This window comes from Hippoglossus stenolepis, chromosome 3, assembly GCF_022539355.2.
Source record: "Hippoglossus stenolepis isolate QCI-W04-F060 chromosome 3, HSTE1.2, whole genome shotgun sequence".
Classification (NCBI taxonomy): Eukaryota; Metazoa; Chordata; class Actinopteri; order Pleuronectiformes; family Pleuronectidae; genus Hippoglossus; species Hippoglossus stenolepis.
This window is the reverse complement of record NC_061485.1, coordinates 13,640,267-13,662,601: the sequence shown is the minus strand read 5'-3', so window position 1 is coordinate 13,662,601 and position 22,335 is coordinate 13,640,267. Positions and strand designations below refer to the sequence as shown.

General features: G+C 38.8%; 1 protein-coding gene across 2 annotated transcripts; it reads right to left on the bottom strand.

Moving 5' to 3' along the window:
* Positions 1-807: 807 nt before the first annotated feature.
* Positions 808-15,605, bottom strand: fkbp5 (FKBP prolyl isomerase 5). 2 transcript variants are annotated; one of them, XM_035151616.2, is made up of 11 exons: positions 15,184-15,605; positions 9,736-9,868; positions 9,463-9,607; positions 8,482-8,624; positions 7,465-7,579; positions 7,182-7,338; positions 5,595-5,685; positions 5,364-5,447; positions 4,739-4,924; positions 4,382-4,621; positions 808-3,709 (listed from the first exon to the last, which is right to left on the bottom strand). In XM_035151616.2, exons 2-11 carry the CDS (start codon positions 9,838-9,840, stop codon positions 3,650-3,652), a joined length of 1,326 nt encoding a protein of 441 aa, XP_035007507.1. In that variant the 5' UTR covers positions 9,841-9,868; positions 15,184-15,605; the 3' UTR covers positions 808-3,649. The 2 variants fall into 2 exon arrangements, with proteins under 2 accessions (XP_035007507.1, XP_035007506.1); XM_035151615.2 differs by having other exon boundaries at positions 808-3,678; positions 15,184-15,598.
* Positions 15,606-22,335: the final 6,730 nt, after the last annotated feature.

Below are 22,335 nucleotides of genomic sequence, written 5' to 3'. Positions count from 1 at the left end.
AAGTATTACAGGCTTCATTAACCTGGCAGATCATCATTATTGATTTATTTTCACCTATCTGATCAAACTGAATGGTAGCAACATGGTGATGATTTTAACAGACTCAAATAAAAATTCAAATTGTAATTCAGGTCAAATAACATTAGCACATTTTCAACATCCTCCACTTAAGGTTATAATATTTAGTTTTTATCCGAATTAGAGTTGTTGATTTAACTGTACAATCCTGTTGGAGGATGTATTTTGTGTGTTAGTGTAATTGTCAGTTATTATTATTAATTGTTAATTGTTAATAATCAACATCAGTATTCGCCTTAAACCACATATTGTTCGACCACTAATCAACTTAAAAGGTGATGTTATGTCACTGGTGTGTTCACACCTTGTTTCAGCTGCCCCCAAGTGGCCAATAGCATGTTATTGCAGGTTTTAAAAAAGTAATACACTTTTTTTATTATTACATGTCATTTGGCGAACGCTTTTATCCAAAGCGACTTACAATTAATGCATTCAACATCTATGAGGGGCCATTTAGGGGTTCAGTATCTTGCCCAAGGACACTTCAGCATGCAGATGGGGAAGACTGAGGATTGAACCGCCGCCCGCCCCTCTGGTTGGAGGACGACCACTCTACCCCTCAGCCACAGCCGCCCCAAACTTCATGCATCTGCATCTTAGATTGGCTTGTACACATGACATGAGAGGATCAATGTGTTAAACCTGAATGAGAACACTGTCAATGTTTAAGATCTGCAAAGTCAAAAGTTGTATTCAAGTTGGAATATGTGTACCATTAAAATACAGTGATGAAAGAATACAACTTTAATTTATATTTGTTATAATACAAATGTATTTAGACCAATAGATGTGATATTTCAGGAAAGAGATGTAAAGTCAAGCAATTAAGAAAATGGCCATTATATATTGGATAGATGTTATAAAATGCAGTTCTGTTAGTCTACACGTCAACTCATACTCAATTTCTTTAAGATTTCAAATCTTTCTCTCAAAAACTCCATGTTTTTTCATATTTAACAATTTTTATGACAATATTGCTGTAATGGCAAAAGCAATGTCTGAAGATATTTTACTGTAAAATAGTGGCCTCTAACTTGAATAATAACATATTTCTTTAAATGCAACTCTTGCATTTATTTAATGCTTTCAAAGTGCAAAAAAATAAAAACTATATAAAGAAGACATGAACAAAGGTACCTTGTGTTTTTTTGTCTGAAAATATTTCTTTTGCATAAATGCTGGTTTAAAACAATGCTCACACTTTGCTGTACAGGGCAATGATCTTTTGAATACATTTAAAACATTTTATATGACAAACAGTAACACTTCACTTTCTAATAAAACCAAGCTCACATCAGTCAGGCTGCAGTTGAACCCACTGCATGTTGTCCTGCTTGTTGTTGTCAAAGCTCCCCAAAAATATTCCTGAAATTTACAAAGTGATGAAAGTAGCAGTAAGAGGCCTGTAAATCTATCTGCAGTCAGCAGAGGGGGATAAATAGTCTGTATAATCGCCTAAGGAAAAAAGTACTTCATGCTCATTTCCACTGTACAAAATGTTTGAATGTTCAGAGCCAGCAGTACTTGAAAACATTTAGCAACAAGCAGTTTAAAAACCTTGCTAGCATACAACAATATATATATTAAACACACACACATACACACGGTTGACATTTTACACAAAATATTTAAGACAGCTAAGGTTTTCATTCTGAACCAACCGATCATTATAAAACATCTTGAGATTATTGTCCGGATTTGATCCAGACATTTTCATGAAAGATAAGTGTTGGTTTTACAGTCACCAAAGTGCATCATTGTCCACTATCCACTGACATTCACACGTTTAAAAAATTAAAATAAAAAAAAAAACACAAAATAGATGCAGTGAAATCAAGAGACACCTTTTCTGGGACTGAGGCAAAAACAAAAAAGAACGGCACCGATGTGAAATTATGGAGTTGATCACATTACCAGAGTTGAAAGAAAATTGTGAAATTTGTGAAAGACTGAAAGAAAATCTGTGGTTCTGAAGTTTTTAAAGCTTAGTTGTGATTTGTGTGTCCGTCTCCCGCCTGCACGCACAGAGACAACACCGGGGGGGTCCGTCCTGTCGAACACGACGGTGGGGTTGGGGCTGATTTTAGGATCAAATGCCTTCTCTTCGAGGTAAGATTGAATCAGATGATACATTTTCTGACAGTAAAGGTAAAGCAGCATGCGTTCACTTGTTTGATTAAAAGTGTGTATGCGCTGACAATCATTGCTGTGCTGTTAAGCGATAGATCAACGCATATATATATATATATATATATATATATATATATCGTTTGACAGTTGCGTTTTATATTTATTAAGGATTTTTAAGCTGCCTTCGGTTTAAAATGTAATCAGTCCATATAGATTATGTTTGTTTTTTTCTGTTATCATGCCCATAGACGTCTATCATCTGCTGTTTTTGCTGCCTTCTGTGTTTTAAAAAGACAAAATATAACAGTACAACAAATGAATAATGGCCCATCATGCATGTATTCATGAATAACTTATTTTAGTGCATGCACAACCATGGTCTAACTCAAGCCAGAAACAATGCCTCGTCCTTGCCCAAAAACAAACTGCTAAATTTGAATTGTATTTCTGTAAATAATCTTTCCAACAGTTCTTTTATAGGCATTAAAAAAATATTTAACCTTTATAGGTATTCGCTTACTAAACACAGTAAATATGTTTGTAGTTTGTGCTTTTTTCCGTTTCTCCTCTCTGCTTCTGCTGTTTGCTGATTGGAAACACGAGGAGGAACATTTCAGTTATTTTTCACGATACTGAAGGTTCGTGTGTGAAGGAGATTTTAATTTTGGTAAGTTCTTGATTTGTCTTTTTTCTGTATTTCCCATCATTAAATGATTTCAGGTTTGTTTGAATGTCTATACAATGTCGAAGCAAAACATTGATGATTATTTACTTTTCTTACGTCTTAGAATTGATTGTGTTCTCCTCTAACACACCAATGATCTGTCGGGATGTTTTAACACCTTATATCCAAAGTACATAGTGCACATAAAAAACAAAAAATTGCAAAGTTTCAAGTCTGAATCCCAAACATCTTGTGACACATGCATGCAGCTGCCCAAGTAAAGGCTTAATACCAAATATAAGTCTGACAGTGCAGTTTTGGAATCAGAAACACACTGTGGAGGCACATCTCAGCTATACACAGCCTAAAGACAAGGGAAGTGGAACTCCTCTGTGTTTTTGGAGAAACTTTATATATTTTAACGGGGCTAGAAGAGCTCACCATCTTAAGTCACTGATTCTGCTGTACTAAATCCACAGGGATGAGCGTCCTGGCAGTAGCACGGTCCATGTGACAGGAGAGACGCTGTTTGGCTTGGAAATGTTCCTGCTTACACTCTGTTTTATATGCAGGAATGGTGACGCTGGATTTTGGGATAAAAAGGTTTGGATTAGAGGCTTTTATTTGACTTTGTCCTTGCCTCTGCTGCCTGGGCTTGGAAAGCAAAAGGAGGCTTGTCTTTCCCCCCCTTTCAAGTGTCACTGGTACGACGGGCAGTCCTGACTACTCCGCCGTCGTTTGATTCCCACTTCTCCGTTCATGCTGCTCCTCGTGCTCTCATTCCGCCTCCTCTTCGGTTTCCCAGTCTGTATGAAAGACAAGTGTTTCAGACAAATTCTGAAACATGTCCACATGTCCCGTGAAACTTCATCAGAATTCACTTAAATATTCAATCAATTAAAAAGTTAAAGTATGACCTCAGTCAAATCAATTAAAAAAACTGAAATATATCCATATGATTGGATGTTAATATCCATAAGTTGTTTTAGTGACATGTTGTGTCAACAAGTCTATCAATCACCACTAGAGGTCAGAAGTGTATCACTAAAGAAAGCCCAGTGATACACAGGAGGACAATGCAGTGCAACACTTTACTATCAAAACTAACTGAAAGATGAAAAAGCAATTATTAAACCAGCTGGGATAAAACAAAAAGGCAAATAAGACAACACAACAACAAATAAGAAAACACAATTGTTGTGTTGTTCTTATGTTTTTCTGTGATTTGCACTTCAGGACAACCATAATAAATGGTTTTACTCCAATAGGGATAAATAATTCTGGGGCCTTGGTAGAAAGTCATTAATTAAAAAAAATTATAAAACAGTATGAGAACTGTTTTGGTGAGCAATAAAACCTAACCACTTCCTTAAAAGGCCACAAATAAGTGACTCTATCAGTCATGTGTGCGTGACTTTGGTGTAATAGCAATAATTATTTCCAATAATTAAAGTGAAAAAAAGAAAAGAGAAAAACAAAAAAACATGTCAGAAAAGTGACTTTACAGACCTTGGCGTCCCGTTCAGCAAATTTCTGGAACATGTTAGCGTAGGTCTTCTTGTCCTGTTCGTGATGCTCCTTCATCTTGCTCTGACAGAGAGAAATCTGAGCACGAGCCGCTCGATTCAAGGGGTTGACTTGAAGCACTAGCTGAAAGTCTGCCAAAGCGAAGATGAACTCGTTGCGGTGGAGTCGTGCCTCCCCGCGACGATACAGAGCCTTCTCGTTGTGCTCTTCAATCTCAATCACCTTAAACACACAAAACAAGAGCACCCACAGGGATTGGTTATGAAAATGTGCAGAAGAACAGCAGCTACAAAGAGACACTTTCATTGTGGACAATCATTAGGCGCATGCTGCTCTCACCTTGTTGCAGTTCTCCACTACTTGGGAGAACTCCTTTATCCGCAGGAAACACAATGCTAGATTAAGGTAGGCCGTCATAATAACGTCTTGTATCTTCTTCTGCTGATCCATCCCTGTACCACACTCCATCTCCAGCCAGGAAACAATGCGCTGGTACTGGATGATGGCCTGGAAGATTCTCCCAGCCTGATAGAGGATGGTAATGGGATCTTAGAAAAAGTGTAAACAAGAAGAAAAATCCTTTGTCGTGGCACTCAGACCTCTGCCAAGGTCCAACAGGCCCCTCGTCAAACCACGTTTAAATTCAATAATTCCTGATTCTATTTGGATCCGCACAGAATTACCAAAAATCCTAAATATCAGTCCCCTTCATTTTCTCTAGGAAAATTGTGAAAAAACGCCCCATCTCAAATTATTAAAGAAGGTGATAAAAAATTCCTGGATTTTCCCCTTTGTCCAGATTCCTGCCCAAATGAAATATTATTTTCCTTGGCCCATAAGCCCCGCTTCAACCAAGATTCATGTTTTGTAGTTTTTACATAATCCAGCAAACAGAGAGACAAACAGCAACAACAACACAACTTCCCCCGGCAGAGCTTTTAAATGATCCATGTGGGAAACATACCTTAAAATACTGATTCCCTTTATGCTTCACTCCACCAGCCAAATCCAGCTTTTCAATCAAATCCATTTCCCAGGATTCTTTAGCCTTTTGGAAACAAAGTGAGAATCACACAAAGTGAGTAAACACAGTTGTTTGTCTAAGGCAGATTTACCCAAAATAACACACATGTTGAATAAAATATAGGATATATAATATATTACTCAAACCATGAAAATTAGAAAGAGAGCTCACACTTTGAAACTCTTTGAGGGAAACTTCGTAAACAAGGTCTTTGTCTGGTCCAATTTTGCACTCTGATTTACCTTCGCTTCCAAATCCATACCTGTAAAAGCACGAGAACATTTAGAAACACAGAAGCATTGTTTTCTTAAAACTTCACATCGACATGTCCAACAGTCAAACTGGATTCAAAGATTGAATCCGCTGTCAACAGTCAACTGGAACCCTCGCACATTTTAATGGAGAGATTCTTGGAAAGAGGTTCATCACACAAGAGAACAGTTGCTTTTAACACACACACACACACACACACACACACACACACACACACACACACACACACACACACACACACACACACACACACACACACACACACACACACACTTCTAAATATATCCATCATGAATCTGTACCATATGGGTTTTAATATAGAGCAGAGCTGGTATGTACTTATTAACAGGTGCAACTAAAGAGGCCATATTCAAGGCATTAGAAAAAAAATAATGTATTCATTGATAGTGTGAAATAAAGAAGATACATTTGAGTGAGAGTGAGTCAGTTTTTCGAAATAAAGGTTAAACTGCTGTCAGAACTTGCATTGGAAGAAGTATTTCCCATTGAGATGAATGGAGATTTGTTTAAGCTGGAGAAGCATTATGGTTTTTCCTCGTCGTTAGTGTGTCTTTATTTTCCTCTGTCAGATTTGTCTCTGTGTACATTGACTACGTGCTGGCATGAACATGAGGCATGGTTTGCAACTGCTCTGATGTTCCTGGTACTTATCACCAGTGCTTTGTATTGTTTGGCCCGAGGGCATGAAGGGGAGGTTTGTTGTGGGTGGGGTTAAGGGAATAATGATGTGGTTTTGACACTTTTTTGTGTCTTGTTATAGTTTCTTACAAATTCTAATCCCTCCCTTTGTTATTTCAGTTAAATGTTTTTTTAATAAGAGAAAAAATAAGATGAGGTCTGGGAAAACCACCCCAGATTTGTTTAACGTGTTTGTGTTTCTCCAAGAGCTTAGATCATTCACGACTGCCAAATGTCTATCCCTTCATTGCTCAATATTAATAATATAACAATGTAATACTTAACAATATATATTGAGTAAAAATCACACAGGATGTTTCTATTCGTTTTAAGTTATTTCGCTCTTGATAATTTAAGTACAGACATTCTCCAGAGTTTTTCCTTAAACATATGAAGAATACAGCAGGCAATGGTCCGAGTTAAACGTTTTCACAACAACAGGAAAATATCCGGAGCGTTCAGGCAAGTTGTGGCGTCTGGGTTGAGAATGCGGAAGGCTGTGGAAAACACAGTGTTTTTCTTTACAACACATCCACATCGGCGTCCGCCCTTATCGCCAAAAGCTCGCGGATTTCATCATATTTTCAGGTCGTCTGCTTCCTCTACGTGTACGGCCCCTCTTTTTCATACTGACATGTTTGTATTCTTCCGGTTTCATGTTAGAAACGCCATCGATACGCCTACTCGCTCAGAAATCTTCCTACTGTAACTGGCTCACATAAGTGCCATGAGAGAGCAAAAGAAGTGAGAAGGATCACATGTCAAGATTCCTTTTAATTGACTCACTTTGGTTGTAGGTAAAGTACACAGCACTCTCCTCTCTGCATCTTGTCCATGGCTCGGTCGACTCCCAGAGGAATGCCTTTATCTTCAGCCTCACCGACAACAAAGGTGACGTCCCTGCAGTCAAACAGTCGACCACCACAGCTCCCCTCCAGGTGCACTGTGGGACACGCGGCGCAAATTACGACACAGTTTCACTTCTGACGCAACCGTTAAGCTTGCTGGTGTTGTTTGGCAAAACTGGCACAAAATCAACATCTGTCCTCGAAGCAAAGAAGGCTGTTACCTTTTACAGTTGCTCCGTCATTGGGATTTGTGTATCCCTCCCCTTTGACCTTTATTCTTCTAATGATGCCGCCGTCATCTGTGAGCTTCTCTCCTTCGAACTTGAGCAGCTCCATCTGTTTTTGTTGTAAGAAGTTATTAAATCATTATTCTACACAAGACTGAAAAACAAACAAGTAGGAGTCATCACACACGATAAAAAAAGAAATAATGATTAATGAAGATACGATATGAATAAACCAGGCACTCTTGTATATGCTATCCTTTATATCTCTCATAGGGCAAAACAAACATAATGTTGTAGTCAGCTAAGATAATCAGATCCCTCTCAGCTATCTAACCACTAAACATCAATTGTATCCCTTTTATTTCCCCTTAAGTGGCTTAAGAAAACATCTTATTCCACTCTGGCAGTTCGCCATCAGCCTACAAGTATAACTACTGCAACATATTGCAAGCTAAGCTATATGTTATTTACACTGGGAAACATATTCAAAACCAAGACTGTGTTGATTATCACTGCAGCATTCAATTAAAAATATTCTTCTTTGAAGACATGTATAGTGATTATTTATCTGTTTATACATTTGTCTCCAATTATAAAGTTTTAAAATAATCCCTTCCTAAAAACTTTAACAACTACATTAGAATGCATGTAAACTGTTTCTCAGAATGTATCTATATACTGCTTAAAAATGCTAAATAAGAGTAGTTATTGTTACCCAACATTCAATACCTCTGTTAAAAATAACTCATGAACCTGCACAGGACATGATAAATGATCACACTCAACACCTGCTTATAGAAGCTGTTGATACAATATATAATAGTATATTTTTATGACTAAGATTTTCCAAGGGGTTTAACTTGTGGAGCAGAAGCAGATTGTTCATCAAGAGGACGGAGAAAACCAGAATTGAACTCCAAACCAACTGTTAAGACTGACAAACACAAAACTCTTTCTGGCACACAGCCCTAAATCTCTGGCACAAAATGTCAGCTGTCATGGCACACCTACCTCGAACACTATGAGGGAGTTGGGAGGGATTTTGTTGGGACTTCCAGAAGATCCATAAGCGTATTCTGGTTTACACAGTAACGTGCACACCTCTCCTTCCTGCATGGACAGCACACTGATGTCCCACGCCTTTAGGACTTGTCCTGGGAGTTTATAAATTAAAAAGAAAAACAAGTACGATAAGAACAATAACTGGTAACTCAGTCAACAATGGGGTCCCTTGACTCCTCAACAACACACCGGCCAAGTTTGTAATTTGAATGTATGAATATTCGTCGAGGAAAGAGAGAGAAATACAGAAATGTATTTAAAGGATAGTCAAACATTTCGGGAAATGTTCTTTCTGGTGGCAAGTTAAGATTCTGTTAAGAAGCTGAAGCCAACAGCCAGGTAGCTTAGCTTAGCATAAAGTATGGAAACAAGATGAAGGGGCTTGTGTCCATAACTTTCCAAAAAACAAAGATGTAACATAAATGCCTTAAACATCAAAGTATACTACACCACAACTTGGTGTTTTAACTTTTTGTACAGATTAAACAAATAATATTTAAACCTGCAGCGAGGAGCCTTTTTCAGTTCATTATTTAGGTTGTGAATATATAGTATAATAATTCTATATCCTACTCAAAATACTGTACAAATGCCAACCTGCAACAGCATCAGAAACTTTTATTGGATGCATCATAGGTTTTTATGCCATATGCTATATACTCCTAGTTGCTGTAGCCTACTCTGTGTCCATTGCTCCCCTCTTTATGTCTGGCAAACATGCTATTTGACATAAAACACATTGAAACTGGAGATCCACAGACACCACAACTCATTTGAAAAGGGCTTAAAAGTACCAGATGTTCGTTTTTACTCAACAATCATGAGAGTGGGGTCAATTCTTAAAATAAGGATGTTTCCAAAATATCCAGCTATTCCCTTAAGAGGCAACATTAGCACATCATCAGGTTTGACAGTCATGCATGAAGTCACCTTTTCCCAAATTGAAGCAAAAAGGTTCTTTACGATCTCGACTGCAGTCAAACTTCTTCCCTGTGAGCAGCTTTCCAGTGTAGTGTACAGTCACTCTGTCTCCAATCATCGGTTGGTTTCCATCTAATCCTGGACGCTTCACAACCTGCGAAACAAGACGAAATTCCAGCATTTTCACAGAGAAAATAAAAGAAATAGGAGCCAGCAACAACAAACACAAAAGAATCATGCATGTCATGTGTAGGGACGTAAAAATGTAAAAGGGTTAAATACCTTGATGACTCCTTGGTCTTTGTTGGGTGTTATATCAATGCCCTTCGCCGCAAATATGGCTGTGGCTGACTGGGCATCCATAGGTAAATCCTGATCAGTGGTCATTTCTGCACTAGGGCGTTACACGGTAACACTGCAACAAAAAATGTGAACACACATCTATGTGTCAGTGACATGAGCACTATTAATACCACATCATGATGACTCAGGTTTTCCTTGTAGAACAAACTTAAAACAACGAAAACAAGAATGACAAGCAATGCATCACCTGCCACGGTCCAATAGTCATCTGAAATTCAACCAAGCAGCATTAAATTGCACAAACTCAAATATCAGTTATCTTAAATTTCATTGAGATCCATGAATAAGAAGAAAGAAAATCCTGGATTCAATCCCTGATCCGAATCTGCACCAAGATTTCATGGGTTCTTCCTGAAGCATTTCCACATCCTTCCACCGAGTTTCATGGTAATCCGTCCTTTACAACAGCTGGCCGTAATTTATGTGTAATCTTGTTCACAAACAGACAGGGGTGAAAACATAACCTCCTTGGAAGAGGTAATAATACATGAAATAAATGTAACTAGTGGAGCTGAGCCGGAAAAACCTGATCAATATGGAAAATGCATCAATACAAGATTTGCATATCTGCCCAGGGAATGTGACTTTTTCTTCACATTATATAACCCGTTGCTATTTAAGGACACATGCTCTAAATTCTTGTATTGAACTGAAGGTACATTTACTGTTTTATTCTGCTAGAGCCACATTAACGTAGACTTCATTTGTACTTTGGAGTGTGGTTGTGATATCGCCCGACTGTATCACACCTCCACAGATGAAGTAATTACATAACTGTAGATCTAAGTTAAAGGCTACAGATGCTTACTTGTCGTTTTTTTCTTTCTAACGTGCTTCATTCTTGGAGGAACAGTGTGTTCTATTACTTTATGGACCTGTTATAAATGACATCTTGTTATTTAATAGAGCAAACTAAGACAGAATCTCATATCAATATCTTAACAGCATTTTAACATGTGTTAAAGCAGCGTATAGATGGGACGGTTTGGGCTCGACCGCGCTCACACTGTGCTTATGAAGCTGCGCCATCACAAAAAGATCCTCTTCGTCTCTCTCAGTGTTTGTGAAGAAGACGATGAAAACATTTGATCACGACCCTTCAACTCAGCGGTGATATAATGGCTTAATATCATGCTTCATGACGTCTGGTGATGACGTGTGGATATGTTGTCATCTCTGGCTCTGTCAGCCTGTGTTACTGAATACTAATAGAGGGGTTTTTTGATGGTATTACGGCCTTCACATCCATAACTAATGATCCTTTCTTACAGTTTTCTTCTTTCCGTGACAGATTGTCATCCACAAATAAGTATAAAATCACCTCATTAATATCGAAGCATTCAGTCAAAAGTGATTTCATATTGTATTTTCTCGCACTTTCCCAATTTCTTGCCAACAAATTAACTCTTGCGTATAAAAAAATAAAGACGCAAACTGATTCATTCCTTTTCTATTTCCATTTCTATGTCTTCAAAACAATGTCATAATAAGACAAAGAAAGAAAGACATTATTTGAGCAGGGATTTGAAACCATATTTTGACATTTGACAGTTTCAATACACATACTCAGGTTAAATATACCCGACAGGTGAACAGACTGAAGGGTAAATTGTTCATTTTAGTGCCCTTCATTCTATCAAGTATCACAGATACATCGACTAATATGATGTTCTTACATGCATTGATATGAAAAGTGAATTAACAATACATGATGCTGAAAAAGATGATTTATAAAAACAGGTGTTGTCACATAGATTGTCCAGCAGAGCCTGCTCCGAGTCCATTGTTAATAATACTCCCAGGACCACCGTCTGCACCACATGCAGCAGAGTACGCGTCAAAGCTAATGGTGGGGTGGCGTCTTCGTGTGTGTGTGTGTGTGTGTGTGTGTGTGTGTGTGTGTGTGTGTGTGTGTGTGTGTGTGTGTGTGTGTGTGTACGGTGCAGTACAGTGTATGTATTTTTTACAACATAACATCAGTATTGTCATCGGCCCGAGAAAAAGCCATCATCAGTCAGGCTCTATTTAACGCTCTTTGAAATGTCTTGCTTTGAGAAATTGAAAACCTCTTTTTTATTTAGTGCAACAAAAGAAACCAAAACTCTAATGTTAAATGTTAATTAAAATAATGAACTATCACAACGAAGAACAGGTACAAAGTATTATGAAGCTGACCATTCATTAAAGACAGAAAGATAGTGATTGTTATATAGTGGTAGCTATAGTATTGCTGATACATCCCTGATGTAGTTTTCCTATCATTTTTAATACCTTAATTATAAAAGTACATATGTTGTTGTTTTTTTAAAACCTAAAGTCTTTGCAAGAGCTCTGCCTGAATTAGAAAAAAAACCCCCTCTACATTTAGAGTCAAATTTTGATCAAGGATTTACTGATGAAAGAACATAAACAAGTTTACAATCTAACCAAACATTCAATGGCAGCTCTTGCTCCATGACAGTTGTATTACTCCATACTGACAGACAGATGCTGCTTGCCGTCTCACACATCCATGTGTCACCTGCAGCTTTGCCAGAGCAGTGAAACAGTTATGACCTGTTGGTGCTACAGCTGCTAAACCGTACCTCTCTACATTGCAGCAGCGATATGTGTCGACACACATTTCTGCTGTCTCTGTAAACGTGGCTGCAGGCGCTATCAAGTCTGCCCTGGCAGAATAATCTCATCCGCAGACAATCAAAAGGTTTGCTGCGTTAAGCAATTGGCACATGCTATTTGGTGATTATTAATGTGCGTAACAGCTGAGACGTTAGCACTTGCTCACATGGCATCAGATCACAGCTGTTCTGGAAGCGTGTCAGGATGTTGCTAATGTTAGGCCGAGGTTATGAAGTAACATGAAGTCAAATCTATCACTTACGATGAGATATAGGTGGGTTAGAAACAAGTGTTTTGTGCTTCACTTCATTAGATTCAAAGGTTTCAAGCCCAAAACAAACCAACCCTCATTTTCAAATTATATCCAGGAACAAAACAGTGAATGATATGCCACAATGCAAAGATTTTGATCACACTTTAATCCCAGCCACCTCCCCTGGACATAATGTTACATTAAGCCTCAGTAGAGAAGAGTAAGAATACTTTCTCTGTTGCATTGATCTCTTATAAATGTTTTAAATCATATTTACATTTGCATTAAGACTGAGCAGGAACGTGAGGGAGAGGACAGGTTGTGCTGATCAGAACGCACTCTTGTGGCCACTTAATATTTCAACTAAGATAGGTTAAGACTATAAACTTTGCTCACGGGCCAGCATTCTGACGGAGGACAGCGGCAGCTCTCATTACCTGCTTCTCTTTTCAATATGTTTCCCTCAGCGATCCTATCGGACTCTCAGAACATCCCAGATGGTGTTGACGACCATGTGCAAATATTAGGACATTCTGCCGAGGAGACCGAGTTCCTAAAGAGCCTGTAAATATGAACATTAAGCCGCAGAGCTCGGCCTGAGATGCACCATCTTTGGCAATAAGCTCATCGTACTGAATATTAATGAAGAAACTGATTTTAAGTCGTTTTCTCGGTCAGATCCTGGGAACAGCTAGAGCTGAAGCCATGTGCCTTAACCCACGGGTTAAAACCCATAAAGATCTATCTTAATGAAAGAAGCACAATTTTTCCTGCTTCTTCAATTTCCTATCACTCACAAAGACCGAGTGTTCGTTTACTGGACTCTCAAACACAAGTCAGAACAAAATGTCCGTCTCCTCTGTGCTTATACACCTTGTCCTGTGTCTGTAGAATTTCATGGATTTCATTTTAGATGTAATTCGTTGTGCGTGTGTATGCATTTGTGTGTGCGTGTTTGTCTGTGTGTGTGTGTGTGTGTGTGTGTGTGTGTGCGTGCGTGTGTGTGTCTGAACACAATGTTCCTTCTATTCACAGTTCCCCGCTGGCAAAGCCTGATGGTGTTTACCAATCTGACCCCTTCACGTACGACCCAGCTTCAATTTCTTGAATGAAAACACAGATTTTAAATAGTCAAGGTAACCATAGCATTAAATTTACAATCAACACAAGTCAAGGAAGCAAGTGGAGCCATAGTGAGACAAATGACCATCGTGAATAAAGTCATATAATCAAAAGTAAACTCATTTTGTCAATTTCACAATTTGTCTTCTTGCCTTTGCCTCATGACAAACCGATTTCCATTAACACAATAAAGAGGGGAGACCGTGTGCAGAGAGTTACAGCACAGATAAGACGGCATGTAGGCAACATGTACCTAAACTCAGTTACCCTGCAGGGAAATGCAGGAACAGAGCACAATGAGACCGAAGACCACATCCACAGACTGAACCCAGTGTATCTGTGCACATCGACTGCCTCACGTCCGTGTTCTGCTGCTGATTCATACATGTGAACATGTGAGAACACACTGTGCACGGCCCGACCAACCATCCTGACTGACATCCTGAGGCACAGCATTGTCTGAGACTGAGCAAGGGGAGGGGGGGGCTTTTCTTCTTCTTTTTTTTTACGTGACACATGTATCACAGGGCATTAAGAAGGAGGCAGGGAAGAGAACTTAAGTTGTTTCATTGATTATTACTGGTAAAGCATGAGACGACAACAGAAGGTGGTCATCCTTCACACTTCATGTTGACGCATCCGGGCCACTAAGTTGTTTCCCCTGTCATCGAACACACTCCCGAGTCAGTTGGATTCACCTCTGGGACTCTGTCTGAACCCTGCTCGGCGTCAGGAGACCACACGTCACCTCAGCATCCAAATCTCCAAGCCCACGATGACACCCAACATATTTCATGTTGTTGGGAGGCTACAATTATCCATCCTGTGACGAACGGACTGGCTTTTCCAAATTGAGCAAGAATCGGCACACTGTGATGTGGAGTTACCAATTCTGAGAAAGCTGTGTGATGCAGCCTGTAATTTATGAAGATACACCTAAGCCTCAGGGGATTCTGGATGTAAACCGGTGTCCTAGTCATCATCATCCAGCGCCACCAGGAGCCACAGCCAAGTACCACACACACGCACACACACACACACACACACACACACACACACTCTTATCAACCCTTATTTCCACAGCCCTGTGGGACACAGCTGTAACCTTAAATGCCCCCACACCATCCTCTATCTTAAAGGCGAACAACTTCCACAGGACACATTCACTTACAAAAAAAATTAAAATAAAAAACACAGTAAAATCATTCTACAGCGCTACTTTAACTACGCTTGTATATAAGTCTTTTATTTGATCTGTATTTATAACAAGCATTAAATTCACAAATCCAGCGCGGAGCCGCATGTCCTCACCAACTCCTCCATCAAGTCAGGAGAATAATAAAAGGTGTAGAAATAAAACGTGTTACACTCACGTCGCCCGTGCGCTCCTTCTTCTCCTTCTCCTTCTTCTTCTTCTTCTTCTCTCCGCCTCCGTGCTGCTGCCTCACCCGCGTCTGTTCAGTTCGAGCCCCGGCCCTCTCTCATCTCACATCCCGGGAACTAAATGTTCTGTCCATGTGCTTCCCTACGTGGATCTGTTGTCTCTCTCCCCCTCTCTCTCTCTCTCTCTCTCTCTCTCTCTCTCTCTCTCTCTCTCTCTCTCCTCTTCCTCCTCCTCCTCTTCTTCTTCTATCACTCCCTCCCTCCCCCTTTTCTCTCTCTCTCTCTCTCTCTCTCTCTCTCTCTCTCTCCTCACCTCCACCTCCTCCTCCACCACCTTGATCCCGGTGCTGTCTTTTTGGACGTGCCGGTGAAGTGGCCGCGTGGGGCTCAGACTTCCAAATGACACAGTGGAGGAAGAGAGAGAAGAGAGGGAGAGGGAGGGAGAGAGAGAGCGAGGGGGGGGGAGAGAGAGTATCGTAGTGGGAGGAGGGTGTTCAGTGTAACATCGAGGGCAGGTCTTGGAAAGCGGCCACAAAGTAACACAATGTTCCGGCTGTACTGTAGCTTGTACCGCTGCCGCTGTTGATGAGAACACTGTGTTCCAATAGACACCCTGACCTGTAACCCGTTCCGTGCCGAGCCAGGCCGGGGGAGGGAACAGGCTGTACCGCAGCAGGCTGTCCTCTCTCTCTCTCTCTCTTTACCTCTCTCTCTCTACCTCTCCCTCTCTCAACACGTATCGTGTGTGTGTGTGTGTGTATGTTTGCGAAATGAAAGCTAACTCCGCTTCCCGGTAGCACGCGCTCTGAGACGGATGTGTGTCCATGTCGAGTCGGTTTAAAAAAAAAAAAAAAGACAAGAAAAAGATAAGAAAAGAAAAGCCGCCTTTTATTCTTAAATGTTTTTTTGTGATTGTTTACCGGATGTTGTGGTTTTAAGCTCAGTCGCTGTAACGTTTGTGTAACTTATTCACAGGAAGGGATTCTGTTTTAACAAATGTGCACAAATGATTTTTGCTATTCGGTGATGTATATATTTTCTCTTTTGTTTTTTTGTTTTTTTTTTAACTGTGGGATGATTCGTCATCTTTTCCCAAACAACATGTGTTTACGTGACTGCGGTTTTCACAAATATTCCTCTTTTTTATGTGAGAAAAGCGACGTTATAATGGAAGACAAAGTACGAGTCATAAGTTTTGACCATATTTAGTGTCAAATAATAAGAGAAAAATCGGATATTTTTTGAGATCCTGTTTAATAGTTGCCCACTCGCAGTGACTCACAGTGTAAATCCCTGTTAAACTGTGTCAACGTGTTACATGATTAATTTAAGTAAAACTTCTGTCACATGCAGTAACCCTTTCCTGCAATATTAGTATAGTATAATGTAATACATTTCATAAGCTCTTATTTTGCTAATCAAACATAACCCTGCCAATAAACAGGGACAGCTAGTATGCAGTAAAAGATACATCTCTCTAAAATGTAGTAAAATGTAAATACCCACGCAAATTGCCAGTGTGTCAAGAACAAGTACAGTACTTAAATACAATCTTCAAGTAAATGTGTTTAGTTACTTATACCTAACCTGTTATTATAGCCAATCAATGTTGCAATATCACAGTAGTCTGCTTGAAAGTACAAATAAACACGGAAAGTATTACCCACTGCATGGTCCTTGTCGAAGGGACATCTTGAAGTAATATAGGTTAGAGGTGGAGTTATGGTAAATCTGTTATGTTAGGAAGTATTATACAATGCACTATATTTTATGAGCTCTTCGTTTGCAAATCAAAGGCTAATATGCAAGAGTGTTAGTGAATCAAATATCTATTATAATGCATCCTGTCAGAAAAGAACAGTGGAACAGAACCTCTCAATCACCTGATGTATATTGATTTAATACAGTTTTTTGTGTGTGTGTCTTCGTCAGTAAGTCCTGTTAGGGTTAATATTTGGCTGGGTAACTTGTAGGCTCAGGTTTGCCTTGCACTGTTGTTCGCACACAGAGTTGAGATGTTTCTATGTGTGAAAATCAATGTCCAGAATCTCTTTGATGAAGTCACATGTTCACTAAAATGAAACATATAGTTAGGGTCAATGTGCAAAAGCAGCTGAAATTCCCATAAAAGTCATAAAAGATTTTTTTATGGCTTTGCCTTTGTGCTTTTGTGGTCAGAGGATGCTGGCTCTGCGTGTTATCATGTGCATGTGCAATATTTGCAGTACAGGATGTTTTTATGGCTGCTGGACTTATTTATGTCCCTCCTATTTTTTAAATAAAATGTTGAAAAACCTTAAGACATGGTTCAAATTCTTGCTGTGTGCGTGTGACAGTAGAGTCGTTAAGATTCGGTCTATTCCCTGTTGTTGGTGCTCAGCCGAGTCCTTATAGCAGATCTCTGGTGGGTAAATCCCACAATCAGAGGTGGTGAGGACACTGTCTGACCACACGTCTGGCAGACGGCCATGGAGCCTTTGAAGGGAACATGATGATCCCGTTAATTATAAAGGTGACATAACAACACAAGTGAACCTGATTCTGCAGACCCGCAGGGATGTTGTCTGAGTAATCTTATCTGTGCAACCACTTATTGGAAGAAAGTAGGTTTCATACACACACTCTCATATTAGATCACTTCATTCACATTCAAAGCAAAAGTAGCACAGACACAGAACCACCGCGGCCGTGTCACGCAAAAACACAGCCAGCCCTCGTCACGCACCTCCACCCACCTGAAGCTTTTAACAGTAAATATACAGACTTTTTTTTTTTTACTTTGAACTCGCTAAAAGCAGTTGACTCCATCTCAGGCAGGGACATGTTTGTTTTCTCAAACACTGGTCTGAACTGCGGTGTCCTGGTAGCTTTGTTGGCACTTCGTCCTGCATGTGGACAAATGTGAACACAAGTGACCTGAGCTGAACTCACATGTATGAATAGATTTCTGTATTGACACACGGCCTGAGCTGTTGTCTTCCTTCCTGAAACACCATGAGCATCTTGTTTCTGTTCCAGTGAAAGCCACAGTGTGGTAGAAAACTATTAGCTAAATCAGCTATTACAAAGGCTATAATGAACATGTTTAGCAAATATATATATATATATATATATATATGTATATAGATTTATACTGTTTAACTTGGCTTCGGGGAAACTTACTTCTTCTTGTAAAAGATTCTATATTAGTTTTCTCTAAAAAAAAAACTCTTGTATTCTTTCTTATAATAAACCAATAAACAGTTTGCACTCTTCATATTTACCTACACAGATTTACTGAATATGGTATGTAGTATTAAAATCTAACAGGCAGCTGCAAGAGTGTGTCTGTCTGAATGAGTGTCTTGGTGTAACCAGAAGCACGCGGGTGAGTTCATGCAGGGATACAGGCTGCACAGTCATCAGGAAGTGAAACAGAACAGAATGTGCTGTACTAATCTGATTGAAAAACACTGCCCTGAGTGGATGCATGAAAAAAAAAAAAAAAAGGATGTTTCATTTACAACGGCTAAAAGGGGAATCGTACGGCAGCAAGGGGGGTGGGGGGGTCCATACAAAAGAAAACAAACTGAGCTTTAACTCTTCATTTGTTGATTTAGAAAAGACCAGTGGTGGAAAATAAGGCAGCAGACTCACACATGCGGGCTGCGACGGAAATAAAGCTGAGCAACATAATGCTCTTTGTTTGTGTTCTAGGCATCCTTGTTACGTACATGGGAGTAATCTCCTGAGTGATCCCTTTTATCCGTGAACTTTTGCCCCCTTGAAGTACAAGTTCTTTACCGCTGTGTCTGCCAAGGACCCTAAATAAATGATTCCTCGCTGCTGCTGATGAGGAAGAACACCGGGAAACAGTAACTAACAGGAGGAACCTCTTAATCACATCAGCTTGAATGTTAAATGATTCTATTGTATTACTAAAACGTTTTTTTTCCCCTTTAATCACTTATGATGACTTTATAAAAATCTGGTTAATCAGATAAATGATTAAACAGATGTCAGAGGTGAAAGGGGTATTTAGATAGTTTACACAAGTCAATGCAGCGATAAAACACTGTAGAATACATCAAATAAAGTAGATGTATTACACTCGAATTAAAAGTATCATGAGAAAATGCACTTGATATGTAAAAATAAAATGACCATTATAAAAGTAGAATGCCCTCTACGGTGTTGTTATGTAATATAGTGTTGGATTATTACTGAGAACTCATAATCATCTGTAATCCATTTAGAAACTCAGTCTGCAAAGTAACGACTAGGTATAGTTTTCACATACCGACATACTGTAGTAGTGGGTTTGAAGTATGTATTTCTCCCTGAAATGTAATTAATCAGACGTATTAAGTGACAGAAAGGTTTTGAATTTAAGTACATTGCTTAAGTAAATGCACTTAGACTCAGACAACAGTGGTTGAAATCCACTTAGTGGTCTTAGAAATAACAGTGGCCTGCGTTCATATATAAATGTCACTTGACGTAATATTTCATTGATTTGCTTTTCTGAGAATGTTTCCCCTCACACGACTGCAATTTGAATCCTTGGCACTGGATCACTCTCCTGCATGATGGACACACAGTTAGATTACAGATGTGAAAGACTTCCAGATGTGTGGCTCCTCCTGTCTAGATTGCTTTATATATTTGTCTGACATTTCTTTCCGTTTATGCTACAGTTCAAACACTAACATTATTTCACTGCGACTGTATTTTTTTACTACCATAACTGTAATGTTTTGTCTGTATAATACTGGACACCACGTAACAATTTTTCGTAACCTTGATACTCGTAAGTTTACAATCATTGCAAATAAACATGATTTTGAGACGTTTACCCTGGAAAATGACACGAGAATTCAGTCTGTACTCTCACAGATATCATTGAAAAACATGGTTAAGTAATGTGAATCTTCTCTGTAACTGTGATTATAAATGTGGAGTAAAAAGAACACATTGGTTTCCTTCAATAGTTTTCAACATCATCACAAACTACTTCATGCAAAATAATCATACAGTTGAATGAGCATATCTCTGAAACCGTTATAACAAAAACTGAGCACTGTGGAGGAAGGATTTGTAGCAGGGCCTATTACATTAGGCTGCATTACTTTTCACTGGATGCACTTAATAAGCAGTTAAGCTAAGTGTATGTATTTACTCATAGACAATATAACAGAAACAACTTTTTTATTATTATTATTATTATTATTATTATTATTATTATTATTATTATTATTATTATTAGAAGTAGTAGTATAGCGGTAGTAGTGATTGTATTTTTATTTTTATTTTATTTATTTATTCATTTGTTTATTTATTTGAACAATAATAAATTGGATCACTTCTTTCCTTCCTGCAGAAACACTTCAATCTAACTTGTGTTAATGGGGGTGATTATTCTTCATTAAATGAGCTGGTAACTGTTACAGGGAGCAAGTAGCAATTACACCTGTCATGTCTGACAATCGTAAATCACTGAGACGTGTTTATGACTAATTGCTCGGATACAATTTTCAATTCACACAATTACAGTAAGAACTGTGTCTTAAAAATTTCAGGAAATAGCTAAACAATTACTACACACAACGCTGCGGGACAATTTGGTTTACATAAGAATGTTCAGGTTGACTGCATCATTACTTTGATCATAAATTTGATCACAGATAAAAGAAATCGGCGTTCAGAGCTGGTGTGACGACAAACTATTTATCTACAAGTGTTTGCACTACACGTGTCCTGAGAGGTTGGGTTCATGGTCGGAGACGCACAAAAATGTCAGTACTTACATTTTTCCTCTGCTCAGCACAACTTCTTGAATGTGTCTCTATACAGGAAGCGCGTGTAGTGTATCTGACCACATATCTCAACAGTCACAAGGGGTCGTTTGTGGTGTCGCTTGTCTACGATTGAGCAATAACCCTCTAGCACTGTTGATTTAATTTTGTTCCAGAACAACCTCAATGGCTGACGGTAAATGTTTTCTGTTTTTAAGGTCAAACTGCACAAAGAAAGTTTGTATTTCATGTCAACATTAAACATCAAATTATTACATGGCATACTATCTGTACTGGCAAGTAAGTACATGATGCAATATGAATGTGCAATATGGGTTGGTTTTATTTCTATGTGATCTTTTACTTCAACATGTGCACTGGCAAGGACAGCCGTCTAATGTAGTTGTACTTGACGCAATGACAATGAAGGTTTCAAATCCTACTTCAGTAAAAGTACAAAAGGAGAGGAACATTTTATATATATATTTATATAAATATATTTACCAAATAGAAATGAATAAAAGTACCTGTTTTGCAGTGGTGGGATGTAACAAAGTACAATTAATTCATTACTGTACCAAAGAAAATGATTCATGTATCTGTACTTAGATTTATTTTCAGGTTCTCACAGGTGAAGAAACATCCAAATGGATTTGGAAAACGCCTCCGCGAACTCAGCCATAACGATGTAGTTGACCATTGCAAAAGGTCACATGCTGCAAGTACTTTAACTATTGATAGTTATATAGGTATATACAAAAAAAAATACTTTTACTCAAGCAGAAAATGTATTGTGGTACTTTTTATTTGTACTTTTACTAAAGTAAGATGTTTGAGTACTTTCAACACCATTAGCAATCCGTAGGCATTTTCTTAATTTCCCTTATTACAGCTTATTACAGCTTTTATCCCCGATATATGTTTTTTTCTTTTACATGACCGTACCTGTAGGTGCTGTAACTCTGAAATCTCCCATCAGGTTTAACAATGTCCTCTACTGTATCTGTCTTTCTACATGTCTATAAACAGCCTGCTGTGGATGGAGGTGCTGATGGAGATGGGAGGAAATGTACATGGAAAATTGAAGTGGCTGACTTTTAGGAGGACGGGTAATGGTGTTAGCTGAATGATTGTGATTATTACAGCCGATGCCAGATCAGAAGCAGGCCTAGACGCTATGTAAAATTGCCTCTTATGTGTGTGATAACTTTCACAAATTACAGCGTAGTCGGGCGGCTGAGTCACTATTTTTGAAGGTAAAGTGATCTTTTGTCTCTCTAAATAGTGAGAGTGATTTAGAAATTACTTTAATGGAGTTCTCCCAATACCAATAATTGTGGAAGCTAATAGTCTAGGCTTATAGTATTC

What these genes read in the sequence shown, in the direction of transcription:
- fkbp5 (XM_035151615.2), bottom strand. Translation starts at nt 9,840, where the DNA reads ATGACCACTGATCAGGATTTACCTATGGATGCCCAGTCAGCCACAGCC. An exon ending in TAGTGGAGAACTGCAACAAG is followed by an intron (nt 4,622 to 4,738) that starts GTGAGAGCAGCA and finishes TGTGTGTTTAAG; the next exon opens with GTGATTGAGATTGAAGAGCA. An exon ending in TTGCTGAACGGGACGCCAAG is followed by an intron (nt 3,679 to 4,381) that starts GTCTGTAAAGTC and finishes TCTTTCATACAG; the next exon opens with ACTGGGAAACCGAAGAGGAG.